At 35.0% G+C, this 12,776-nt stretch overlaps 1 protein-coding gene across 2 annotated transcripts in view; it reads right to left on the reverse strand.

The window, feature by feature from the left end:
- Positions 1-3,063: 3,063 nt before the first annotated feature.
- LOC125645978 (cytoskeleton-associated protein 5-like) overlaps positions 3,064-12,776 on the reverse strand; it is a 54,007-nt gene continuing 44,294 nt past the window's right edge. For both annotated transcript variants that reach the window (XM_048872034.2, XM_056142423.1), the window contains 7 exons: positions 12,559-12,747; positions 12,318-12,452; positions 9,561-9,653; positions 9,300-9,462; positions 6,062-6,189; positions 4,252-4,335; positions 3,064-4,041 (listed from right to left, as the gene is read on the reverse strand). In XM_048872034.2, the coding sequence (XP_048727991.2) occupies positions 3,898-4,041; positions 4,252-4,335; positions 6,062-6,189; positions 9,300-9,462; positions 9,561-9,653; positions 12,318-12,452; positions 12,559-12,747 (936 nt within the window). In that variant the 3' untranslated portion in view covers positions 3,064-3,897. The remainder of the gene's footprint in view (positions 4,042-4,251; positions 4,336-6,061; positions 6,190-9,299; positions 9,463-9,560; positions 9,654-12,317; positions 12,453-12,558; positions 12,748-12,776) is intronic.

Raw genomic sequence — 12,776 nt, forward strand, 5'->3', positions numbered from 1 at the left:
TAATTCTGAATTGTACAAAAATGTAAAATTTCGATAATAGAGTCTACCCCTCTACCGACTACTGGACCCATTGTATTGTGATGTTTTTAGGGACAGGGGGTATTCATTATTAATGGTAATTTTACAAAGAAAATAGATTATAATGCATTACAACAAGTCACGGCAGTATTATCCAGGCACATCATAGCGTCCCATATCAAGGGGAGGGAGGGGTGGGTGGGTGCAAAATATAAATATTGACAACTACTATGATCTATACAGATAATATTTTTAAAAAGAAAATTTTACAAAAAAAGGGGGGGGGGGCGAGATTATACGCACGACGACAAATTTTGAAAATCACTTGTAGTCTATATAGTTAGTGAAAGTCAGGAATAATTCAGGGCTTTTCCAACCCCCTTCTCTCCTTACACTCGTCAAATATACCTCCATCTCTTTACATTCGTCTAATACAAACCCTCCTTTCTTAGAATCGTCAAATCCCCCCTCCTTTTCCTTACACTTGTCTTACACACCCCTTTCTCCTTACACTCGCAAAGAGAAGTCGGTTGTTTAAATCAGACGGCTGAAAATGGATTGACTAACAGTTGGGTATTGGGTGGTGAACCTAAATTGCCTGGTTTATAATTAGTATCCTTATTATTTGCAATAAAGTTTCTAGCTTTAATATATATAGGCCTACATATGTTATACCTAAAAGTGAACTTTGAACTGGTCATTTGTCAAAGTTAGAGATAAATTAAATAATTGTGTAGACATCTCGGTTGTTTTTTTGAAATTGTCAGAAGCTTATAAGATTTAAAATCATACAAATGAAATATATCTCTCACTCTGTCTCATGGGCTAGTAGAAGAAATTTATAATTGGGAAAAGAATATCGTGCTGATAGGAGCTCTAATATAAGCGCGACCGTCGTGCGAATATTGAAAATGATTGGCACGACAATGATGCTGATAGACACTTAAAAAACAAACAAACAACCAAACAACTCGTAAAACTTACTTCAATCCAAACTTCAAAATCCTTAATTGTGTGAGGGGTGACTTTAATTCATAGGTTCAAACTTAATTACTACTCAGTACTGCATACCACAGAAGAGAGAGAGAAGAGGGGGGGGGGGGGGGGGGTATGCCGATAAATCAAACGACTTTGTCATTTTAAAAGAAAAAAGACACATGGTCAATAAAATTATTGAACTGTTATCACTTCTCTATGCAATGTACTACTTCACTGGGTTAATTTTAGAGAGCTAATGACTGTAATTCGATAGAAAACATCGCAAGTGAAAGTAGCGAGCAGACATAAACAACCTATACTTCACCAGCTAAAATTAAACAGATGTGAATGAAACATTCTAATCTGCAACTCTTAGTGGTAACTTTAAAGTGTATTTTTTACGAATGTTATATTTTTATCATCTTACATGCTTAAACAAAGTATGTCTCACCCGTAAAATGTTGGTGAGTAGCCGTCGTCGTTCGCTGTTTCACATTGACAAAGGACCCGGATGTAAGATTTTTTTCCCCTATGACCTTTTGACCTAGCATGACGTTAGAGTGTGCAAAACATCTATACCGCTTGTGTTCTGCCCGAAAAGCACATTGATTTTCTTTCGGTTCTCGGTAGAAATCGTGGATTTCCGTTGTCTTTCCATATATGGTCATATCGAAATTCGACAAACATGTTAACTTCACATTTGTTGACTTGTAAGGTGTAAGATGTGATGTTGTAAGGTACAGCTATGTAAATACAAAGTCTACCAACGGAAATACTGTAGGGATGACCGCGTATAACTTAAGAAACAATGATGCAATTTGATAAAGAGAAATGTAAAATCAGAAATCAAACGATGACACAAATGAAGAGTACAACACTGAGGTATACATTTCTGAGAAACATAACGTACACCCCCTGAGTTGCAAACATACATAGTTGAAACAGAAATTAACACAGTTGCATGTTTCAATTAACAAGTTTACATGCTTGGATTTTTGAACACGATTACCCTCCATACATATGCACGTGATAATGATATATTGCTACACTGTACATAAATATTGGAAGTTGACGATGGAGTACCTAAAGTCATGCGTTTGTTATGTATCTGTATTATGTGGATTAATGTTTTCCAAGTTGTCCATTCTATCGGTAAATCATGATAAAGAATTTTTTCACACATTTACTACATATTTTGGACTTGTTTCCTATAAATGTAAAAAAAAAAAAAAAAACAACAATTTTCCACACTTTAAACTAAACTGTCCAAATATTCTAATAATTTTAGATTTTTGAAATTTTAAATTGTTCTTCTCCTTATTGCTATCAGAGATTCAATCAACCTAGAGAATCAGTAGGGTGCGACAAATGAATCTGGGTAAATCAGTAAGAGAGGGTATCCGACTTCCTCGCAATTTTCTCACAGTTGTGTCAGAAAAGTGTATTAAGATCTGACAAGTCAACGTAAAGATCTGCCAAGCTTCATCTTACATCATCAAGCAGAAAATCACAAAATGGTTGCTAGTTCTAAAATACTATTTGCTGTTTCAGAGGTTATGTTCACTAGTCGGATCTTTTTGTCGACTTGTCAGATCATTATGTTGTTTAGTGGATGACACACTTTGTATGTGAAAGCAATTTTTACGATTATCTCTTAAAACATTTTACTATTTGACAAATGACAAAATTGTCTGACAAGTCAACAAAATGATCTGACAGATCAACATAATTATCCGACAAGTCGACATAATTATTTGACAAGTCAACATAATTGTTTGACAAGTCAACATCATTATCTGACAAGTGATGACAGAAGTATGTCACCATAGCTTTAAGATCAGTCAAATATAGAATTATTGACGAGCATCTAATTAAGAAATGAATTTCCTTTTTGAAAATACATGAACTGTGACATTTCACGCCAGCAAAAAACCATCAAATGTTTATAGAAAAACTTGGTGCTTGTGTTTTCAAAGGATACACCATGGAATAGATAATATTCCATATCTTGCCTCTATCACAGATATAGTTTGCAATGTATATGAATGTAAAAAAAAACTATACAACTTGACTTCACAATTTATTTTTTGTTCTGACTTGAACATTTCCTCACTGGGTACCCATTTTCTTTTTATTATTTTTTTACATTCTCAAAAAATGTTATCTCTCAGACACCAAAGCATCAACATTGAAACACAACACTAACACATTATCACTCACAATGCAGAATCACGGGCATCAGACAGGGCACTAACAAAGTGAAAGTAGGAGAAAAGAAACAGATATAGGAAGAAAATCGGTGTATGACAGGATGTGAAGAAACATCCACAAAAAATTCATGGATTTCATTCTTTGAACAATATTTTTGTTACATACTGTCATTAACTGAAAACCTGAGAATGTTGTAATGATTCACACATTGCATGTTATATGGAACATGGTTAAAACATTTTTAAAAGACATATGCATAATCTTTAAAACAAGAAAATGCTCTACATCACAAAGGACAGAGTCCGTAATGTCTGTGAACAGTCAGCCAGTAATCACTTTATACAGATTCAACTGCAGTAACAGTTCACTTCTACACACAAACTCAACTGTGCTAGGACCACAGAGCATTATTCTGCATTAAATATCAAAGAACAATGTTTTTTTGCATTTCACAGTCTACAGTTACAACATGAATAAGAATGGCATGCATTTGTAATACTTAAACATTGGCAAAAATAAAGCACTCTGTCCAGCATACTAAGGCATGTCCATATCATTTATACTAAATAAATAACATTCTCTGTCCCATCTCTGGCAGACTATTTTTTCCAATTGATCAATGAACTTATAAACAGCAAAAGCACGGTAAGTTCATTATTAGAACACTTTCAGTTTTGAACTCCCCAATTTTCAACTTTTGGATAGCTTTTTAATACGCTCTAGTCTCAGTTTAAGTTCTGACACATTGGCTGAGGTGGCAGAGTTATTAACACTGGATGCTGATGGGTTATTTTCACGATTCTCAGAGGATGACAACACTGGCTTTACACAGATCTAAAACAAATCATAATTATTACCAACACTGGCATGAACATACCATTTTCTTGATCTTTTACAAAAATCAAAACACACTACCCCCCCCCCCCCCCCCCCCAAATAATATATAAAACCAAAAACATTAACACAAGTTTAATACAAGCATCATCCTATTATTACTATAAATTCATTTAAATCATTGAAGGTGAAAAATAATGGTCATCTCACCTCAACATTTTCATCTTTTTCCTCTGAAGCAAATTTTTCTGGTTTGTCCTCTTTCTTAGACACAACATTCTCTTGTTTAGAAGGCTGAAATAAACCAATCACTAAGTTCAATTTAGACACAACATTCTCTTGTTTAGAAGGCTGAAATAAACCAATCATTAAGTTCAATTTAGACACAACATTCTCTTGTTTAGAAGGCTGAAATAAACCAATCACTAAGTTCAATTTAGACACAACATTCTCTTGTTTAGAAGGCTGAAATAAACCAATCACTAAGTTCAATTTAGACACAACATTCTCTTGTTTAGAAGGCTGAAATAAACCTTATCATCACATTCAATTTATGACGAACAGTGCTTTAGCAACTGCACTTCATAGATAATAGATGAGTCCTTTCAGACATGTTTTAGCATACACTTTCATACCCAATGAAAATTCATAAAATATTGTGCTTAGTTTTGACCATTATTTGTTGAATAATTATTCTTGGAGAGATCCTTTGGCAGACTAATATCAAATTGGTAATAAACTGAGACAAATGCTCGTTATAATACTGAAGAATGGCTGCTACGAAGGGATAAAATACTGTCAGAGGAAAATTTTTTAGAATTTACGAAATTCTGCTGTTTGCATTGATAAAATTGTGACCCTGAATAGACTGGTTTGTATGCAGAGTATGAATGACAACTCTGGGTAGAGATTGATATGTAATACAAAGTCAAAAACTGATTTACACAATTATAAATACACAATTCACTGCTGAAACAAAATGGAGATTGGACGAGTTTGTATACTTAAGTAATGTTGAAAAGAAAATGTCATACATTAAAATAAAATTGTAGACTAAAAGCATAAGATGATTAGAGTAAATTTCTTTTTTTAAAATACATGTACATGAATTTGTAGATACAAGGTGTTATGAAACAATGCTTTCATAAATGTTCTAGAATTTGTTCAATAAGTCTAAGAAAATAAGTATTTTTTAAAACTCATATCATATTTAAAAAAAAACAAAACCAAAAGCCTTTTTGATATATTAATTAAATTGAATGACAATTTGTTTAAGTTTCAAAAACAGCAGCTGAATTTCTTCTATTTGAGTCTTACAATGCAAGTCTAGCAGTCAGCTTTTGCAAAAGAGAGAGAGAGAGAGAGAGAGAGAGAGAGAGAGAGAGAGAAATGTAAACTATTAATGCTACATAAATCCTATACTCCAATCTATGTGTGCTTCAAAATTCTTTATGAGCATTTTGATTGGTGTAAGTCGGATTTTTGGGAGTCAATTTTTGGTCCAAAACTCTATGTCCGACTTATAGGCGCGTCCTAAGAAGATGTAAACACTGTGTCAGGTACTGGTAATTAGGAGACCATAATTGCGTAGGTAAACAAGGGATCATTGTCCATAATATAGATCAAGGGTTGCGTTTAAACCCCAAACAAATATGGCTTGGATATTGAGCACCTCATAATTATTAATTTCTCAAAGTATTTTTTGAAACATAGGTAAAATCACTAGAGCATTGACTTGAAATTGTCAACCGATTCTGACAAAAATTTGTACTGACTTATAAGCGGGTCAATGGCAAATTCCTACAAAATAACCTTAAAAAATACAACCGACTTATAGGCGAGTATATACGGTATGCATGGTGTAAATAGGATAGGTGAGGTAAGTTATCTTGGATGTAATCTAGTCATCTAGATGTCATTAGATGTAATCTAGTCATCCTTAATGCTGTCAGCCATTATCACTCCATCACTATGACAACCTCTGTCCATCACCATGAAAATGTCTGACAAGACTACTTACATCTGTGTTCTCCAGTCCACATTTTGCACGCAGTGATCGTAATTTGTCCATGTAGAAATTTATGTCCATCTCCTCTGCTGATGTTGTGGTAGGTGCTGTCTTTCTTGAGTAGTCTGTGGCACTAAAACCTAAATGTCAAAACTCTGTTCATGTATATTACAGTTCGTCAGCGCAAAACATAAGAAAATAAAGGAAAATTTAAAATCACACTATTCATTAAACATGTTCTATTTATCTCATACTAATTACTTTTGGTATTCTTCCCTTTCTATTTTTTCTGATGTTCAGTTTTCATATAGTTGCTTTGAAACTAGGCTAACATCAAATAAGGAAAAGTGAGGTTAAGGTCAAAGGAAATGCCAAGGTAAAATATTGAGGCAGTGATTTGATAAATATATCTTGAATAGTTTCTCTGAACTGAACACAAAGTGTGACGGATGGTATAGGCTGTTTCTAAAATGGAGGTATATAAATAATAGAAACACGGGGTGATTGCAAAAGCTGTTTTACAGAAATTAGCCAATGCTTCTAGCTGTTTTACAGAAATTATCACAGGCTTCCATTATTTATAAACCCCCCCCCCCCCCCCCCAATAATACAAACAAATTAGGCAAATTCAACTTAATTGATAGATTATCATCCCCGCCCGCCCCAAATTTTTTTATTTTGCGAAACTTGCGATTTCCGGAATATTTTCATGTCCGACTCCGGTATTTACACTTCTTGTTTACATTTCCGGTATAGGAACGTGAAAAGTCACGTGAAGAAAATAGATTTATATGGTTTTCTTAATTTTTCACGTTCTTACAGATGTAAATCTTGAAGAAGTCAGGTATATTTCTGTTATATCCTTAACAGGGCTTGAAGCTAACTTTTTATGTTACCAGTCCAGTCGGACTGATGGGGTATAATTTCAACCAGTCCGCAGAAAATTTTACCAGTCCAACAGAGTTTTCCAGAAATATTAAACATATTTCGTTAATGTTATTAAAATGAAATTAAACTCAATATGCCTCAGTCAGGCAATATTGTAACACTTAAATGTGGGATTTATATTTAGGAATCAGATTCGTCTGATATCTACAGATCGAAGCATGCCAAATGTGTGTACAAAATTTCATATTAGTATATTTTCCAAAATGATGCTTTAGAAAATTAACCAGTCTCATCAGACTGACTAAAATAAATGTCAGTCAGTCCGCCATACTTTTAACCAGTCACAGACTGACAGACATATGTCAATTTCGAGCCCTGCTTAAATTAAAGCTTAACCTGGAATTAGTGTATGAAAATAGCATAGATTGATATCCATCTGCCATTAAATGATGGGGATCTGTTGGAAAAAAAACTTGTCTTTAATATTTTTCTCAGAAAATAAATTTAAAATAAAAAAATAAAATCCTCCCACCCGCCCCATACTTTTTGCTGACCCTGGATGATAATCTACTAATTAAGTTGAATACGGGACTTTTGAGATACGGATCCACTCTGACTTTTATCGCGCGTTGAACGTAATTGTAGGGCATGTCACTTCCGGATTACAATAACAACTAAGTAAACAAACATGGAATATTTCAATTGCTATCAATTTCCTGCATTTAAATGCTATCTTTGAAAGAAAGGAATCACTACAACCATTTTAAAGGAAAATACAATAGATTAAATTATGCGAGTCGGCGCGGGAAATAAATCTAGAAAACATCTTGATGATATCGGTAAAACTTCACGCCTTGCATCCAATGGTGAGCGTCTAAATGCGCCTTTTCCCTTTCATCTAATTTACACCCAAGTACTAAGCACCAATAATGACTTGGATCGTCATCGTGGGACTGTGCATAGCTCTTTACGGACCGTCATTTAGCGAAACACCATATGTATCGATGTCAACTTTGCCCTACAATTGGTTATTATCACGTGACCGTGGTGTATAAATGTCAAATATAATCGGTCGTTCCGGCATATCCCGAAAGTTCCGTATTGGCCTTACACAATCATTTCTTTTACAGATTTTGTAAAATAAAAAAAGATGTAGATACTTGTAATAATATAAGCCTCCTTAGTGCTATTAAAACAATGTTCAGGATTTCTTATAGTTACCGATGGATTCTGTCTGTGAAGGTATTTTTTATAGTTACCGATGGATTCTGTCTGTGAAGGTATTTTTTATAGTTACCGATGGATTCTGTCTGTGAAGGTATTTCTTATAGTTACCGATGGATTCTGTCTGTGAAGGTACTTTTTATAGTTACCAATGCATTCTGTCTGTGAAGGTATTTTTTATTACTACCAATGGATTCTGTCTGTTAAGGTATTTCTTATAGTTACCGATGAATTCTGTCTGTGAAGGTATTTTTTTTAATAGTTACCGATGGATTCTGTCTGTGAAGGTATTTTTTTTTAATAGTTACCGATGAATTCTGTCTGTGAAGGTATTTTTTTTAATAGTTACCCATGGATTCTGTCTGTAACGGTTTTTTGTTTTTTATAGTTACCCATGGATTCTGTCTGTGAAGATATTTTTTGTAGTTACCAACGGATTCTGTCTGTGAAGGTATTTCTTATAGTTACCGATGGATTCTGTCTATGAAGGTACTTTTTATAGTTACCAATGCATTCTGTCTGTGAAGGTATTTTTTATTAGTACCAATGGATTCTGTCTGTGAAGGTATTTTTAGTAGTTACCCATGAATTCTGTCTGTGAAGGTATTTTTTATAGTTAGGCCAATTCAACTTAATTTAGTAGATTATCATCCAGGGTCACCAAAAAGTATGGGGCAGGTGGGAGGATTTTATTTTTTAATTTTTATTTTCTGAGAAATATATTAATGACAAACGAGTAGTGCATCATTTAATGCCAGATGGATCTATGCTTATTTCACAGACGAATTCCAGGTTAAGCTTTAATTTCAAACACAGAAAGATATCAAACTTCTTCAAGATATGAAGATAATTAATCCTTTCCTTTCATTTACGCCTGTAAGAAGGTGAGAAATTAAGAAAACCATAATATGATCTATTTTCTTCGCGTGGCTTTTCACGTTGCCATACCAGATATGTAAACAAGAAGTGTAAATACCAGAGTCGGACATGAACATTTTCCGGAAATCACAAGCGCCGCAAAATAAAAAAATTCTGGGCAGGCCGATTTTTGAGGGGCTGGCAGTGATGATAATCTATCATTTTAGTTGAATTGGCCTTACCAATGGATTCTTTCTGTGAAGGTATTTTTTATAGTTACCCATGGATTCTGTCTGTGAAGGCATTTTCCCCTCACGTTCTCGCTCAATATTTTTAAGTCCTCGCTCAATATAATTCTGGAAGTACTGAGATGACATCTTCAGGAAGGGGTCTAAGTCTGCCTCCGGATGCTTTTTCTTGAAGTCATACAGGTTATTTAATCCCTTTGGAAGAAGAAAATTCAAATATTAGCTGAATATCAATTAGAGCATTACAATGCTTCTTAAAATATCCACGCATGATTTTGTCTTGAAATACATACCTCAATCGTGTTTTCCTTTGATCCTATTTTCTTGAAAATCTCTGCCAACATATCATGTGTACTTTTATTTAATTTCTTTGGTTTTTGGTGACTCTGCAAAAGAACAGTGACTGCATGAGTCTACCGATGTTTATTTTCTTGATCAATACTGAAATCTTTTTATAACAGATCCAATCTTTTCTTAAACATATCCGTAGATTCAAGTTACTATGAATCATTAATCTTCATGGTGGGTTGATTTTTTGGGGATTTCGTGGGTATGGTAGACCTTAAAATTCACAGATACATGTAGTGTATTGTGATATAATGATAGGAATATCTAGAAAAATATAGCAATCAGAGAAATATATTACCCACAGCCCCCCCCCCCCCCTCTCAAAAAAAAAGATTAACAGTATCCTTCTTAATCATGAAAGAAATAGAACTGAATTTTCATTACATGCAAAAGAAGACAATGCAGCGGTAATAAAAGTAATAGGACTCTGACAGTGTTTCTTCAAATAACAAAGAGAATCAATCGTTAATCTCTATGATGGCTTTGAAAAAATCAAATTGTAGACAGATTTCACTCTGATAAAGTCTAACTCAGATGCAAAGTCAATACTTCTCAAAATATGCTTGGGATCAACACCATGGAAAAATATACAACCAAGTTTGATGATCCTAGCCTTAGTAGTAATGTTTGATGATCCTAGCATTAATAGTACTGTTTGATGATCCTAGCCTTAGTAGTACTGTTTGACGATCCTAGCATTAGTAGTACTGTTTGATGATCCTAGCCTGCCTTAGTACTACTGTTTGATGATCCTAGTATTAGTAGTACTATTTGATGATCCTAGCATTAGTAGTACTGTTTGACGATCCTAGCATTAGTAGTACTGTTTGACGATCCTAGCCTTAGTAGTACTGTTTGATGATCCTAACATTAGTAGTACTGTTTGATGATCCTAGCATTAGAAGTACTGTTTGACGATCCTAGCCTTAGTAGTACTGTTTGATGATCCTAGCATTAGTAGTACTGTTTGATGATCCTAGCATTAGTAGTACTGTTTGACGATCCTAGCCTTAGTAGTACTGTTTGATGATCCTAGCCTTAGTAGTACTGTTTGATGATCCTAGCATTAGTAGTACTGTTTGACGATCCTAGCATTAGTAGTACTGTTTGATGATCCTAGCCTTAGTAGTACTGTTTGATGATCCTAGCCTTAGTAGTACTGTTTGATGATCCTAGCATTAGTAGTACTGTTTGATGATCCTAGCTTTAGTAGTACTGTTTGACGATCCTAGCATTTGTAGTACTGTTTGATGATCCTAGTCTTAGTAGTACTGTTTGACGATCCTAGCATTAGTAGTACTGTTTGATGATCCTAGCCTTAGTAGTACTGTTTGATGATCCTAGCCTTAGGAGTACTGTTTGACGATCCTAGCATTAGTAGTACTGTTTGACGATCCTAGCATTAGTAGTACTGTTTGACGATCCTAGCCTTAGTAGTACTGTTTGATGATCCTAGCATTAATAGTACTGTTTGACGATCCTAGCATTAGTAGTACTGTTTGACGATCCTAGTATTAGTAGTACTGTTTGACGATCCTAGTCTTAGTAGTACTGTTTGACGATCCTAGCATTTGTAGTACTGTTTGACGATCCTAGCATTAGTAGTACTGTTTGATGATCCTAAACTTAGTAGTACTGTTTGATGATCCTAGTATTAGTAGTACTGTTTGATGATCCTAGTCTTAGTAGTACTGTTTGATGATCCTAGCATTAATAGTACTGTTTGACGATCCTAGCCTTAGTAGTACTGTTTGACGATCCTAGCCTTAGTAGTACTGTTTGACGATCCTAGCATTAGTAGTACTGTTTGACGATCCTAGTCTTAGTAGTACTGTTTGACGATCCTAGCATTTGTAGTACTGTTTGACGATCCTAGCCTTAGTAGTACTGTTTGATGATCCTAGCATTAGTAGTACTGTTTGATGATCCTAGTCTTAGTAGTACTGTTTGATGATCCTAGCATTAGTAGTACTGTTTGATGATCCTAGCATTAGTAGTACTGTTTGATGATCCTAGCATTAGTAGTACTGTTTGATGATCCTAGCATTAGTAGTACTGTTTGATGATCCTAGCCTGCCTTAGTAGTACTGTTTGATGATTCTAGCCTTAGTAGTACAGTTTTTCCTTAAAGATTACCCATGAAACTATGACCTTGAGAAACATAAGACATCTTCCTCTCACCACGGAGAAGACGTGTAACACTTTTGATGATCCCTAGCCCTATTAGCACTCTGTATCCTCCCCATAAGGTAATGGATGAACACACAGAAACAAGGCCCCATACCATTTTATAATGGTGGAGTAAGTGTATCAAGTTTGATTATGGGGCTCGCGGCGGGTGTGACCGGTCAACAGGGGATGCTTACTCCTCCTAGGCACCTGATCCCACCTCTGGTGTGTCCAGGGGTCCGTGTTTGCCCAACTATCTATTTTGTATTGCTTGTAGGAGTTATGAGATTGATCACTGTTCGTTATCTTCACCTTGCATTATCCTAGAAGCTTGTACCTATCAAATCAGAATGTAAATTTGATCATCACCTATAACCTTGAAAAATGATGAACTTGTTCCTCTAATTGTTGGGGACAAATTTGATGATCCTAGCCTCATTAGTATTGTTTTAGTGTAACCCACAATGCACCATACCTTTATAATACAACCCGTATACCAGTATGACGGGCGATAAAAAGATGGTTTACTGTACCTTAACGGAGTCAGTATCATCCGATGTTCCATTCATTTCATTTCTTGCATTAGGATCTTTTTTCAGGCTCTTTTGCAAAAACATTTTGACCTCTGAATTCTCGGAGGCATCTATCAAATTTAATTGTCCCAGAATCTACAAACCAAAGCACATGTAAATGTAGACAACGGCTTTACTAATAATTAAATCCATGAAAATCAAATCATAATAAGACCTTCCTGTTTTAACATCCGCTTCTTACCTTGGCACCTTTCAGCATGGCGAGTGTATGTATCACAGTTTTAATGGTTCGCAGGGGCAGGTCACTAGTGCGGTTCTTCCAGGTACTGGTTGGGAAGTTCCTCAGGAACAAATGGGTCTCTAAAAGGATTCGGTCCACCGCAAGGTCATTGATGATCTCTGGGATCATTTTAATCATCTTCCAGATACACTGCAAGAAATAATAGCTGTTGTAAAATA

The sequence above is a fragment of the Ostrea edulis genome, chromosome 6, assembly GCF_947568905.1.
Source record: "Ostrea edulis chromosome 6, xbOstEdul1.1, whole genome shotgun sequence".
Taxonomy (NCBI): Eukaryota; Metazoa; Mollusca; class Bivalvia; order Ostreida; family Ostreidae; genus Ostrea; species Ostrea edulis.